We start from the raw sequence: 15,000 nt of genomic DNA on the forward strand, positions 1-15,000 counted from the left end.
AATATGGAGGAAAGTAGATGAAAGGGCTAAAGAGAGAGAGAGAGAGAGAGAGAGAGAGAGAGAGAGACTATTATATAAGCCACAAATTAAACAGGAAACGTATTTTAAAGGGAAAACTAAATAAACTAGAATTATTAAAACGAAAAAAAGGAAGACTTGTAAATTAATGTAAAGGAAATGACAAAATATTAAAGAAAGAAGAGATAAAAGTTGGAATGGGAAGCAAAAATGAAGGAAAAATAAAAGAATACAGAAATGAAAAGGAAAATAATGGAAAAAGGAACGAAAATAAATAGAAAAATAATAAAAATGTGAATATAGCAAGGAAATAACAAAAAAGAAGAAAGGAATAAGGAAAATGCCAATAAAAGATAAATATGAAGTGAAATAAGAAAAAAAACAGTAGGAAAAATAGAAAATTGGAAAATCATTGGAAGGAAATGATAAAAGGAAAGGATAATAGAAAATGTTTGTGAAAATGAAAATATAAAGTAAAATAATGATAAAGGTAAATTAGTAAAAAGCCAAGAAAATAAAAAAAATGTTTGGAAGGAAATGATAAAACGAAGGACAAAAGAAAGAAGAAAAGAAGAAGAAAGAAGTAAAAATGAAAATAAACTAAAAATGAGAAAGAAAAATGTAAAAAATTAGGAAAATGAAAAAAAAATGTTAGGAAAATGAAAAAAAAAATGTTAGGAAGTTAAATCATGTCAGGAAATACAAGATAAAGCTTAGGAAAATAGAATAAAGCTTGGAAATAAAAGGATATATGAGTGAACTTTTGAAAATAGAAAACAACCTTGAAAAATAGACAGATTTTGAAATATATCTTCTCTAGACTGTCTCTTTCTGTGTGTGTGTGTGTGTGTGTGTGTGTGTGTGTGTGTGTGTGTGTGTGTGTGTGTGTGTGTGTGTGTGTGTGTGTGTGTGTGTGTATGTGTGTATGTGTTCTATGTATCTTCTTTTGTTTACTGACACTTCACGGGATTAAAACGCACACACACACACACACACACACACACACACACACACACACACACACACACACACACACACATTCAATACAGTAAATGACAAGAAATTAGTCGGAACAATTCTCTCTCTCTCTCTCTCTCTCTCTCTCTCTCTCTCTCTCTCTCTCTCTCTCTCTCTCTCTCTCTCTCTCTCTCTCTCTCTCTCTCTCTCTCTCTCTCTCGCTTGAAAAATGCTTATATATATATATATATATATATATATATATATATATATATATATATATATATATATATATATATATATATATATATATATATATATATATATATATATATATATATATATATATATATATATATATATATATATATATATATATATATATATATATATATATATATATATATATACAGATAGAGAGAGAGAGAGAGAGAGAGAGAGAGAGAGAGAGATTCAGATTCAGATTCAAATTATTATCCACCAAAGTTGTTGTTACGCAAATGACAATGAAGTGTGTCTATAATTACAATAAACACATGAATTACAATGGTTTCAATGCGTGTTTTCTGTGATCACGTATAGCTACATAGAAATATAAACCAAACCAAGGTGAATAAAAAGAAAATACATAAAATAAATCAAATTAGCAACAGCAAAAACCTAAATTTAACTTGGATATTCTCTTTTAAAAAATTTCTTTAAGTCTGGTTTTAAAAATGTTAAGAGAGGGCGCCTGTGTGACGGTGTGGGGAGAGCGTTCCACAGCGTGATTCTGAGGACAGCAGTGCGCCTATCTCCACAGTGAGTGATAATGCGTGTCTCTGTTTGGTGATGTTCCTGGTGACGCCTTGTCTAGTACTAATGAGAGAGAGAGAGAGAGAGAGAGAGTGTGTGTGTGTATTACAGTTCTAAGAATAACGAAACAGAAAGGATTAATAAGTGAAAAATAGAAACAGTGAACGAAAATTAAAGAAGCAGTGAGAAAACGAGAAATTTTGAAATGTTGAGACTGTAGAGAAAAATGAACAGTAACATTGGCTCAACATGTATCGTGTGTGTGTGTGTGTGTGTGTGTGTGTGTGTGTGTGTGTGTGTGTTGTATGTTTTATCTTATCCCTTTATTTTTTTTTATCTCTCCCTCTTTTTTTCTCTCATCTCAAGAATTACGTGTCTTTTCTCACTTTTTCTCACTTTTTCCCACTTTTCACTTTTTCCCACTTTCACTTTTCCCACTTTTCTCACTTTTTCTCACTTTTTCCCACTTTTTCTCACTTTTTCTCACTTTTTCTCACCTTTTCTCACTTTTTCTCAATTTTTCTCACCTTTTCTCACTTTTTCTCACCTTTTCTCACTTTTTTTCCCACTTTTCTCACTTTTCTCACTTTTCTCACTTTTTCCCACTTTTCTCCCACTTTTCTCACCTTTTTTCACTCACTTTTCTCACCTTTTCTCACTTTTCTCACTTTTCTCACTTTTCTCACACTTTTCTCACTTTTTCACTTTTCACTTTTCTCACTTTTCTCACTTTTCCCACTTTTTCTCACTTTTTTCTTTTTCCCACTTTTTTTTCACTTTTTCTCACTTTTTCTCACTTTTCTCACCTTTTCCCACTTTTCTCACTTTTCTCACTTTTCTCACTTTTTCTCACTTTTTCTCACTTTTCTCACTTTTCTCACTTTTCTCACTTTTTCCACTCACTTTTCACTTTTCTCACTTTTCTCACTTTTCTCACTTTTCTCACTTTTCTCACTTTTTCTCACTTTTCTCTTTTCTTTTCCCACACTTTTCTCACTTTTTTCCCACTTTTTCTCACTTTTCTCACTTTTTCACTCTCACTTTTCACACTTTTCTCACTTTTCTCACTTTTCCCACTTTTCTCACTTTTCCCACTTTTCTCACTTTTCTCACTTTTCTCACTTTTTCTCACTTTTCTTTTTCACTTTTCTCACTTTCTCACTTTTCTCACTTTTCTCACTTTTCCCACTTTTTCCCACTCACTTTTCCACTTTTTCCCACTTTTTCTCACTTTTCTCACTTTTCTCACTTTTTCCCACTTTTTTCTCACTTTTCTCACTTTTCCCACTTTTCTCACTTTTTCTCACCATTTCTCACTTTTTCTCACTTTTCCCACTTTTCTCACTTTTCTCACTTTTCTCACCTTTTCTCACTTTTCTCACTTTTCTCATCTTTTCCACTTTTCTCACTTTTCCCACTTTTTCTTACTTTTCTCACTTTTCTCACTTTTTCCCACTCACCTTTTCTCACTTTTCTCACTTTTCCCACTTTTCTCACCTTTTCTCACTCACTTTTTCTCACTTTTTCCCACTTTTCTCACTTTTTCCCACTTTTCTCACTTTTCTCACTTTTTCTCACTTTCCCACTTTTCTCACTTTTCTCACTTTCCCACTCACTTTTCTCACATTTTCTCACTTTTCTCACCTTTTTCACTTTTTCCCACTTTTTCCCACTTTTTCTCACTTTTCACTTTTTCCCACTTTTCTCACTTTTCCCACTTTTTCTCACTTTTCTCACTTTTCTCACCATTTCTCACTTTTCTCACTTTTTCCCACTTTTCTCACCTTTTCTCACTTTTTCTCACTTTTTCTCACCTTTTCTCACTTTTCTCACTTTTCTCATCTTTTCCCACTTTTCTCACTTTTCCCACTTTTCTTACTTTTCTCACCTTTTCTCACTTTTCTCACTTTTTCCCACTTTTCTCACTTTTCCCACTTTTTTCACTTTTTCACTTTTCCCACTTTTTCCCACCCTTTCTCACTTTTCTTACTTTTTCTCACCTTTTCTCACTTTTTCTCACCTTTTCCCACTTTTTTCCCACTTTTTCTCACTTTTTCTCACCTTTACTCACCTTTACTCACCTTTTCTCACCTTTACTCACCTTTACTCACCTTCCTATTATACCTCACCTGTGAAGAAACCCGTCCTCTATTCCTTCCCTCCTCTTGGACATTGACACGAGGAGAGGAGAATCAAACTAGAACATGCCTACACTCCTTTCCATTTTCTATTATTACGTGTCATTTCCTTACCTTTGTAGAAACCCGTCAAAATAGTACAAAAAAAAAAAAATAACATGCCTATACTCCTTTCCATTTTGTATTATTACGTGTCGTTTCCTTACTTTACTTTACTTTACCTTTGTAGAAAGAAATAAGTCTTGGGTCCTGCATCCCCCTCCTGGACAGTGACACAAGAGGCGGGTCAAAATATCACACGAAGGGAGGGAGGCATGGAGTGTGATTAAATTTATATTACGACTCATATAGCAAACGTAACTACTACTACTACTACTACTACTACTACTACTACTACTACTACTACTACTACTACTACTACTACTACTACTACTACTACTACTACATAAAGGGAAGATTAATACTAGTCTAAATTCTCTTTCATGTTTTGTTTCATTTGCATAATATTTCCATCTTGAGAGAGAGAGAGAGAGAGAGAGAGAGAGAGAGAGAGAGAGAGAGTGTTCCTCCTTACGTATCAACTCATTTGGAAGGAACAAAGGAAGGAGTAAAGAACACAAAGGATGAAACAAAGGAAGAAGAGGAGAGAAGAATAAAGGAAGGTGGAAAAAACAATAGAATGCCATCAACTTTTGGTCTTCATTCTCCTCCTCCTCCTCCTCCTCCTCCTCCTCCTCCTCCTCCTCCTCCTCCTCCTCCTTCTCCTCCTCCTCCTCCTCCTCCTCTTCCTCATCATCTTAATCATAATCTTCTCTTTCATATATTATTGTTCTCCACACCTACAATTCTCTCTCTCTCTCTCTCTCTCTCTCTCTCTCTCTCTCTCTCTCTCTCTCTCTCTCTCTCTCTCTCTCTCTCTCTCTCCTCCACATATTTTCCTAATTATATACATTTTCTGTTGCTCTTCGCTTATATTTCAAATTATTTTAAGATTACAACGTTTATCAGATTTCCTTCTATTCACTCATTCAACTTGTATTCCAGTAAATCGGGGAAATAGATAGAAAAAAAGAAAAGGAAGAAAAAAGGAAAAGAAATGAAGTAACATGCCATTTATTCATATTTTTTCATTCCCTTCCTTATATATTTGTTGTTCTTTGTTGTGATGTGTGAGAGTGTTGCAGTGTTCGCTTCACTTGTTCAATCTTGTTTTGGAAGGATGTGAAGAGAAAATGTTGCAGTGTTTCTGTATATGTGTGTTTATTTATTTATTTTGCTAGTTCTAATTCCCGTTCTTCTTTTATCTTTTTTTTTTTATCCTTTTCTCTTTGTTTTTGACTTAGTTCATTTATCATTTTATCCAGAGAGAGAGAGAGAGAGAGAGTCTGTATGTCTATTTATCTCTATATTTCTCCCTGTTTGTCCGATTTATATCTACATAATGCACAGAAAAATATTGCTTCTCTCTCTCTCTCTCTCTCTCTCTCTCTCTCTCTCTCTCTCTCTCTCTCTCTCTCTCTCTCTCTCTCTCTCTCTCTCTCTCTCTCTCTCTCTCTCTCTCTCTCGTGAAAGTTCAAAGATTACATTGGTAAGAGAGGAGGAGGAGGAGGAGGAGGAGGAGGAGGAGGAGGAGGAGGAGGAGGAGGAGGAGTAAACAGTAATAGATGGATAGTTTACCTCAGTTTACCTTTAGAGTTTGGTGAGGTGTGCCAATGACCTGATCTCTCTCTCTCTCTCTCTCTCTCTCTCTCTCTCTCTCTCTCTCTCTCTCTATCTCTATGAATTTACCTCCCCTCTCTTTCCTTCCTTTCATCATTTCATCTTCCTCTACCTCTCATTTATTCATTTTTTTGTTTACTTTATATAATTTATCTAACTTTTATTTCTTTTTGTCTTTCACAGCTTCTTGATTTTATTGAGCTTCTTCATTTTTGTATTGCAACATCGCTAACAATTCTTTCCTTCACTATATGCTCTTCCTTCTTTCTCTCTTCTATCTTGTTCATTTCTACTTTTTACACTGATTTATATGTTAATTTATTTATTCATTTATTTATTTATTTATTTGTTGTTCTTATATTCGCGGGAGTCCAATCTTAATATGTCTTGATGAAAAAATGCCTTAATATTCCTTCATCTTGATCTTAAACAGTCTGACCCACACGTGTATGTTGTGAAGAGAGAAAAGCTACTGGCGCGAAATTCATATGCTTGTAAACGCTTCAGTACTGGGACACATTTTTTTACCTAGAGATTTTTGTACGATTAGACCATTTTATTGACACTAGGAAGGGTCTATTGAGGTCAGAATATTAATGGCCACAGTCTTCACTATTTTAATCCCCCACATAAGTTTCTGAAGCTGTATAAAATCACTATATAGTCACCAGATTAGTTTATCATGAGTTTTGTGTGTGTTTAGACCATTTTATTGACACTAGGAAGGATCTATAGAGGTGAGAAATTAATTATTTTTATCATCTCTTATCTCTTGTTGCTCTCTATGCTTATCTCTTTATCATTTAGTATTAGATTCCACCAGAGACATTCATAGCAACAACAGTTATAAACATACAATATTACAGCCTTCCATCTTTCCTCTTCCTCTTCCTCTTTATTCTAATCACCTCTTATTACCTCTTGTTCTTCTTTGCAAGGCTTTCTATTGTTTATTTACCTTATGAGAAGCAATGACCAATCAGATTCCAGCCTTCTGTGACGTCACGCAGGCGAGGCTTCACATTGGCTGTCGTTTGGCTAATAAAGGGACACAGGGAGATGCTAAGGATTATTGGCTTAAAGGAGAAGAGGAAGGAGGAGGAGGAGGAGGAGGAGGAGGAGGAGGAGGAATGTAGGGAGAATAAAAGAAAGATGCGGATATGATGAAGATGACGATGAGGAGGAGGAGGAGGAGGAGGAGGAGGACACGATCTGATGCAAAATTAAGAGAAGGAACAACAAGATAAGACAGAGGAGGAAGAGGAGGAGGAGGAGGAGGAGGAGGAGGAGGAAGGACACGGTCATATGCAGGATTAGGAGAAGGAGCAACAGGATAAGATGGAGGAGGAGGAGGAAGAGGAGAGGAGTAATAGAAGAAAGAGGAAGAGGAGGAGGAGGAGGAGGAGGAGGAGGAGGAGGAGAGAATGAGTGATGTTATTAGTTACTCAATCGACCAATCCTCCTCCTCCTCCTCCTCCTCCTCCTCCTCCTCCTCCTCCTCCTCCTCCTCCAAGAAGACATCAAAGCCGCGTCATGCAGGTGCACTATGGGGAGTTTGGTGTGTGTTAGTAATCTCTCTCTCTCTCTCTCTCTCTCTCTCTCTCTCTCTCTCTCTCTCTCTCTCTCTCTCTCTCTCTCTTCTCTCTTCTCTCAGCTAAAAAAAATATGAGAAAACGTAAACAAAGAAAAATAATTCGTATTGATTGCACACACACACACACACACACACACACACACACACACACACACACACACACACACACACGGACAGGTGAGTATTAATAACCAATCAAAAAGGCTTTAATTAACCTGGCTGTGTAATTCGACAGGTGTATGTAAAATTAAATCTTCCACAGGTAAAAGAGCATTGATTAATACGATATTTTAAACACACACAAAAAAAGAGGAAAATTTAAATGCAGTTAATAATCTTATACATGTATTTGAGAATACATCATACATTCATACATACATACACATTAATACATACATGAAGAGATACATACATATAAATACATTTTTATTTGTTCATTATTTTTTATTTATTTTTTTTTTTTTACCTTTTCTTTTTTGTCTTTCTTTTTTTTCTTTTAGTTGGCATTTTTTTGCGTGTTTGTGTGTTTGTTTGTTTGGTATTTACAGTTTTTATTAGTTTGGGAAATGGTGTGTGTGTGTGTGTGTGTGTGTGTGTGTGTGTGTGTGTGTGTGTGTGTGTGTGTGTGTGTGTGTGTGTGTGTGTGTGTGTGTGTGTGTGTCTGGGCTATTCAAAAATCCCTCCATCTGTTCTATATACTCTTCAAAATTTCTTTCTCCCTTTTGTTTCCCTCTCCTTTATTCTCTAATCCATTTCTCTTCCCTCCTTCTCTTTCTTCCTTTTATCCATTTATTATTTGCTTACTCTACAGTATATTCTTTCCGTCCCGTCCCTTCACCCCTTCACCCCTTCACCCCTTCTTTCCTTCTTCCTTTCTTCCCTGCCTTTTATTCTATCTTCTATTCAGTTTACAATCTCTTTCTTTTGTAACTTGATCTCTCTCACTCTTGTTTTGTCTTTATCATCCAATCTCTCCCCTCCTCTCTAGAGATTTCAAAAGTTTAATATATATTTCTTCTATTTGTCACACAGGTCCCCTCACACACACACACACACACACACACACACACACACACACACACACACACACACACACACACACTCACGTTTATCTCGTCTAAAATACTTTCTCGTGCTGCTTTGAAAAAATACAATAAATGAGGTGATTTTTTTTTTTTTTTATTTCACACGTATTTTTTCCCCCTTGAGCATCTTTCGTGACTCGTGGTAAGAAAGTCACACAAGTCAATAGAATGAATGAATAGATAAAAGCTAAACAGAAGGAAAGAATAAATCAAAGACGTACTTAGAAAATTTACAGCTAATCCCAACATTGCTTCTGAAATCCACTCCATACGAAGAGGTAAAAAGGAGATGCGTTGAATTATTACGTGTATATGAATAAGAAAACATACGTGTAGATATTAACTAACTACATCTATACACCGTCAACTTCCTCTCCTCTCACTGTTGAAGTTATACATACACTTTGTATTATGGATCTTGAGGGAAGGGAATAAGGAGGTGACTAAGTAAAAGAGAAATATCTGTAAGCCTATAAGTGGATGAATGAAAAAAAAAAAAAGATAAATTAACAACCATAGGCATATCCATTATTTTTTTTAGGCGGAACGATGTATTTAGATTAGCTTTCTTTGTTAAGCTTCACGTGATTCATTACCTGCTACACTTACTGGTACAACGTATTCATTTTCTAGCAGGCCTAAGCGGCGTTAGAGATCAGAGCTTGTAGGCCTGTGCTCTCCGTCTATTTACTAACTCATAACTGTGATAAAATATGAAAATATTATTAACTTAATAAATGCATAAGTTGTCCACCAATTTTCTTCTTGGTTTATTTTTATTTATTTTTTTTTTTTTCATTTTATCCAGAAAGAAATATGTGTAATTCTCAACATACTTCGCTTTTTATGGATGCAAACTAATCTTTTCCTCCAATGTCGAGACTAAAATTTCTTATATTCACATTTACCTGTTATTTTCTTTCATTTTAACCCCTTTAGTACTGCAACGCATTTCTACCTTGAGTTTCGGGTGTGATTAGACGATTTTACTGACATTATGAAGGTCTATGGAGGTCAGAGGATTAATGGCCAATGTCCTCACTATTTTTAATCCCTACATGAGTTTCTGAAGCTGTATAAAATCATCATATAGTAAGCAGAATGAATAGAAAAACAAGTCATGGACCGCCGTGGTACAGTGGAACCATGCGTGCTTTGGGGTCCGAGGGGTCTCCAAGCGCACGGGTTCGAATCCTGTCCACGGTCCGAGTGTAGGTTGGGCTTCCTCACTCGGGGCAACGGTTTCCTAGCGGGTGGGCTTTGAGATAGGAGGTACCACAAAGAGTATCCCCTTTTGCCCAGAAATTCCCGTGAAAAGACCACATGGTAGAAATAAATGAAAAGGAGTTTGTATCATCTGGTCAAAAAGTATACAAAAGTCTCAACACACTGTTTTTATTGATCAACTTCATTTTCCTTCCAAAAATCGAAACTGTACCTTTTTCTACCCCAATGTCGTAACCAAGAACTCTTATACTCTATTTCACCTTTTATTTTTCTTCTATTTTAGCATCACCTGGTCATAAAAGTATGTATAGATCTCAACACACGTACTGTTTTTATTGACTTACTTCTTACCGTCTTTCCAGAATCGAAATTGTTTCTTTATTTTGCACCAATATCGTAATCAAAAATTTTTTATACTGTGTACCTGGTATTTTCTTTCATTTTGACATCACTTGGTCAAAAATATGTATAGATTTCAACACAAGTACTATTTTTGTAGACCAACATCTTACTTTTCCTTATAAAATCGAAACTGTGTCATTTTTTTCGCACCAAAGTCACAATCAAACATTCGTATACAGCTTATCTGTTATTTCTTCCATTTTAACATCACTTGGTCAAAATATACAGAAATCTCAACACACGTACTGTTTCTATTGACCATCTTCACTTTCCTTCCAAAATCGCAACCTGACCTTTTTTTTTTTTTATGCTCCAGTTTGACCAAAAAATTATCACACAGTCCTTTTCCTGTTATTTTCCATTTTTAACATCACTTGGTCAAAATATATAGAAATTTCAACACACTGCTTTTACTGACCAACTTTCCTTTCCTTCCAAAATTGAGACGGTACCATTTTTGCGCCATCAAGTTCCTGAATTAATGAGTTCCACCTTTGCTCTAATTACAGGTACGCCTTATTAGAACACCAGGAGCCGTGGAATTTACCTGACAACTGATTACAGGTGAGACTTTTACTATCACTACCTGTACAAGACCCCATCTTCTCTCCTTTCCCTTCTATTCCCTTCCCTTTTCCCTTCCTCTCCCTATCTTTCTCTTCCCCTCTTTACATTTCTCCAGTTAATCCTCACACCTGTCCTTTCACCTGTCCTCTTCCCCTCTTATTCCTCCTCTTCCCCTCTTCATTCTCCCTTCCCTCTTCATCCTCCCTTTTCCCTTAAGCCAACCAGCGCAGGAATGAAAGAGGGGAGGAAGATGATTAGCAAGGAGGAAGGAACTACGGAGAGGGGAGAAGGAAGGCGAGGGAAAGTTAAGGAGAGAAATGAGATACTTAGAGAAATGAATGAGTGACTGAAGGAAGGAAGAAAAGAAGGAAGGAAGGAGTTAAGAAGAGAGAGAGAGAGAGAGAGAGAGAGAGAGAGAGAGAGAGAGAGAGAGAGAGAGAGAGAGAGAGAGAGAGAATGTAATGCGTGAACACACACACGCCTACACACACACACACACACACACACACACACACACACACACACACACACACACACACACACACACACACACACACACACACACACACACACACACACATACCCGGTAGCTCAGTGGTTAGAGCGCTGGCTTCACAAGCCAGAGGACTGGGGTTCGATTCCCCGGCCGGGTGGAGATATTTGGGTGTGTCTCCTTTCACGTGTAGCCCCTGTTCACCTAGCAGTGAGTAGGTACGGGAGGTAAATCGAGGAGTTGTGACCTTGTTGTCCCGGTGTGTGGTGTGTGCCTGGTCTCAGGCCTATCCGAAGATCGGAAATAATGAGCTCTGAGCTCGTTCCGTAGGGTAACGTCTGGCTGTCTCGTCAGAGACTGCAGCAGATCAAACAGTGAAACATGCCTACACACATACACACACACACACACACACACACACACACACACACACACACACACACACACAGAGAGAGAGAGAGGGAGTACTGGAATGACAGCTATAAAAATCTATGGAATGTTTGATGGGAAGCGATAGGGGTTAGTGATGGTGGTAGTGATGGTGGTGATGGTGACAGTGATGGTGACACGACATAAGTATCGAGAACAAGAGAGAGAGAGAGAGAGAGAGAGAGAGAGGAACATAACCCTAACAATTTTAAAATATATAAAAACAACAACACCTTTCTAACACTAACAACAACAACACCAATAGTAACTCAACACCACAACCTATAACTTTGACTCCCAGGGTTTGTGTGGTGGTGGCGGCGGCTGTGGTGGTGGTGGTTTGTGGTGGAGGTGGTGGAGGTGGTGGTGGTGAAGTGGGTCTGGCAGATCAAGCTGGTGATGAATTGGTACCGTTGGAGGGAGGTCACCATTGTTCTCTCTCACCTGACACTCCAAATAAACTGCGCTGTACCTGTGGGAAATTGAAAGGGATACCTGTATTAATTAGTCACTATCAAAGGCTCTACTGGTTAGGTTAATGGTGAAGGTGAAGGGTTAAGAATATATTTGATAGTGACGCTGTAGCTAACTCGCTGTACCTGTGGAAATTGAGAGGGTTACTTTTATTAATTAGTCACTATCAAAGGTTCCAGTGATTGTGTTAGGGTGAAAGTGAAAGATTGGGAGTATTTTTGATAGTGATACTCTAAATACTTCTCATTGTACCTGTGGAAATTGAAATGGTTACCTGTATTAATTAGTGACCATCAAAAGCTCTAGTGGTTAGGTTAGGGAAGTGAAGGGTTAGGAACATATTTGATAGTGACACTAGATTCCTCGCACTGTACCTGTAGAAATATAATAAAAAGGGTTGCTACTTGTTTGTTAACGTTACTATAAAGGGCGTCAGGTGTCAGATTAGGATTAGATGTGATTGAAGGGCAGAAAGTGGCAGAAAAAAATATAACATGGAAAAGAGTAACAAGATAGAAGACAACAGGTAAAGGGTAAGAAAAATATTTAATAGTTTTGTTTCTGTTTCCAGCGTGACCTAACCTATCTTACCTTACATTACATTACCTTACTCTACCCTAACCTAACCTAACCTAACCTAACCTAACCTAACCTAGACACACTTACTTTTCCTCCTAAATAAAATCATTACTCTAATTTTTTTTCTATTATTTTCCCAGATAATTTCTTTTGGAGCATTATTAAGATTACCTGTACGTGTTTAATCTACCTAAAGAACCATTTGTACAGATTAAGTAGGACAGATTACTACTATTACTTTTTTCTTTTTTTTCCTCGTACCTTCTTTCCGAGCACCATTAAGATTACCTGTACGTGTGTAAAGGTAAAGGGTAATTAGTACAGGTGAAGTATAACACGTGAACACCTGGGACTAGTGTGGTATTCATTGTTACCTGGTCTATTGACGGTTTCTATTCATGTATTCACTCAAGTTGACTCTCGACTCTCCTGTGACCATTCATAGAGGGGAGAAATGGTTAAGTTTGTGAGTCTTGGTTATTTATGGACATAGGCCTACCAAGGTTAAAATTCTAATACCGGTATCTGCTTCTATCCCCACGGTAATGTATGGATGTGTAAGTAATGTATTCAGAAAGGAGAGAAAAGTGTTGCTGTAGATTAAATGAAGTGGTTGTGTTACACTAGGGGATACACACACACACACACACACACACACGTCCGGTAGCTCTGTGGTTAGAGCGCTGGCTTTACAAGCCAGAGGACCGGGGTTCGATTCCCCGGCCGGGTGGAGATATTTCACGTGTAGGTGGTGTTCACCTAGCAGTGAGTAGGTACGGGATGTAAATCGAGGAGTTGTGACCTTGTTGTCCCGGTGTGTGGTGTGTGCCTGGTCTCAGGCCTATCCGAAGATCGGAAATAATGAGCTCTGAGCTCGTTCCGTAGGGTAACGTCTGGCTGTCTCGTCAGAGACTGCACCAGATCAAACAGTGAAACACACACACACACACACACTATTTTTAATTGATATGTAGTTATTATTTTTATCTTGTGTTGGCTTTAGAATAAATTACTACTACTACTACTACTACTACTACTACTACTACTACTACTACTACTACTACTACTACTACTACCACTACTACTACTACTCCTTCTACAACAACAACTCCTAAAACACAAACGAAAAACAAACAACATCATCTACCATAAAATAAGAAATTAGGACAAAACCACCACCACCACCACCACTAACCTCTGCGTGCGAGATGCCCTGGTGCTTGAAGTATACGCCCTCTGCAATCCCGCTGACTGCCTGAGCTGGAGGAGGGAGTGGGAGAGGCGGGAGCGGCAACAGGGCAGGAGGCGGTAGAGAGCCAGCAGATAGCCTTCTCGGAACTTTGTATTCATCCAGCAGAGAATGAGAGGGTTGTAGCAGGCGTGGGACATGGCCAGCCAGTGACAGATGAACCAGACGTGATGGGTGTGTGTCCAGAAACCTGCCTCCTCCACGAAGTCCAGTATCACCTGTGGGTTTAAAGGGGGAAAGTAGGTTTTGATTAGGTTTGGTGAGGTTAGGTTAAGTTAGAAGTTAAATTTTGAGGTTAGGTTAGGTTAGGTTAAGTTAGGAAATTTGCTAGGTTAAGTTAGGTTAGGTTAGGAAATTTGCTAGGTTAGGTTAGGTTAGGTTAAGAAGTTTCCTACGTTGGATTTTGTTTGCTTTAGTTTCGTGAAGTTAGAGGTTTACAATGGTGCTTATTAAAATGCTTTGTGTTTCATTATGTCTCAGGAGTATTTCTGTACTTATTCTCAAAGTTGTGTCTCTGAGGTGCTGTCGCAGATGTGGTCATTTTAAAAGCTATGGTTATTAAACTCTCATATCATTCATCCATGTATCTATTTATCTATTGATCTATCTGTCTGTCTCTCTTTCTCTCTGATTGTTTGTCTGTCTTTTTGTGTTCAAGTTAGCAGGTCGTATAAGGGCTAGTTGAAGTGTGTGTGTGTGTGTGTGTGTGTGTGTGTGTGTGTGTGTGTGTGTGTGTGTGTGTGTTGGGGGGGGTGTTGTTGCTGTCAGGAAAGATATTATATAGTGTGTGTGTGTGTGTGTGTGTGTGTGTGTGTGTGTGTGTGTGTGTGTGTGTGTGTGTGTGTGTGTGTGTGTGTGTGTGTGTGTGTGTGTGTACTGTAGCTAAAGTAAATACCGTCGTGTTTTTCTCTGATATTATAAACAGGATATAGGAGTATTAATACTAGTAGTAGTAGTAGTAGTAGTAGTAGTAGTAGTAGTAGTAGTAGTAGTAGTAGTAGTAGTAGTAGTAGTAGTAGTAGTAGTAATAGTCGAAGTAGTATTAGTAGTAGTAGCAGTAGTAGTAGTAGTAGTAGCAGTAGTAGTATTATAAGTAGTAGTAGTAGTAGTAGTAGTAGTAGCAGCAGTAGTAGTAGTAGTAGTAGTAGTAGTAGTAGTAGTAGTAGTAGTAGTAGAAGTAATTATTGTTGCTGTTGTTTATTTGAAAAAGGATATTAACAAGACTGAATGGTATTGCAGGAAAAAAAATGTTAGTTGTAATCGAAACATTATAA

At 37.5% G+C, this 15,000-nt stretch overlaps 2 protein-coding genes across 2 annotated transcripts in view; both read right to left on the reverse strand.

Annotated features, from left to right (window-relative positions):
* LOC123501830 (ionotropic receptor 93a-like) overlaps positions 1-10,537 on the reverse strand; it is a 70,089-nt gene extending 59,552 nt beyond the window's left edge. Inside the window, exon 1 of the mRNA XM_045250858.1 lies at positions 10,483-10,537. Within this exon, the coding sequence (XP_045106793.1) occupies positions 10,483-10,537 (55 nt within the window). The remainder of the gene's footprint in view (positions 1-10,482) is intronic.
* A 1,123-nt stretch (positions 10,538-11,660) lies between these two features.
* LOC123502169 (RYamide receptor-like) overlaps positions 11,661-15,000 on the reverse strand; it is a 23,022-nt gene continuing 19,682 nt past the window's right edge. The window contains exons 8-9 of the mRNA XM_045251396.1: positions 13,673-13,944; positions 11,661-11,896 (exon numbers count right to left, since the gene is read on the reverse strand). Of these exons, the coding sequence (XP_045107331.1) occupies positions 11,707-11,896; positions 13,673-13,944 (462 nt within the window). The 3' untranslated portion in view covers positions 11,661-11,706. The remainder of the gene's footprint in view (positions 11,897-13,672; positions 13,945-15,000) is intronic.

The sequence above is a fragment of the Portunus trituberculatus genome, chromosome 10 (assembly GCF_017591435.1).
Source record: "Portunus trituberculatus isolate SZX2019 chromosome 10, ASM1759143v1, whole genome shotgun sequence".
Taxonomy (NCBI): domain Eukaryota; kingdom Metazoa; phylum Arthropoda; class Malacostraca; order Decapoda; family Portunidae; genus Portunus; species Portunus trituberculatus.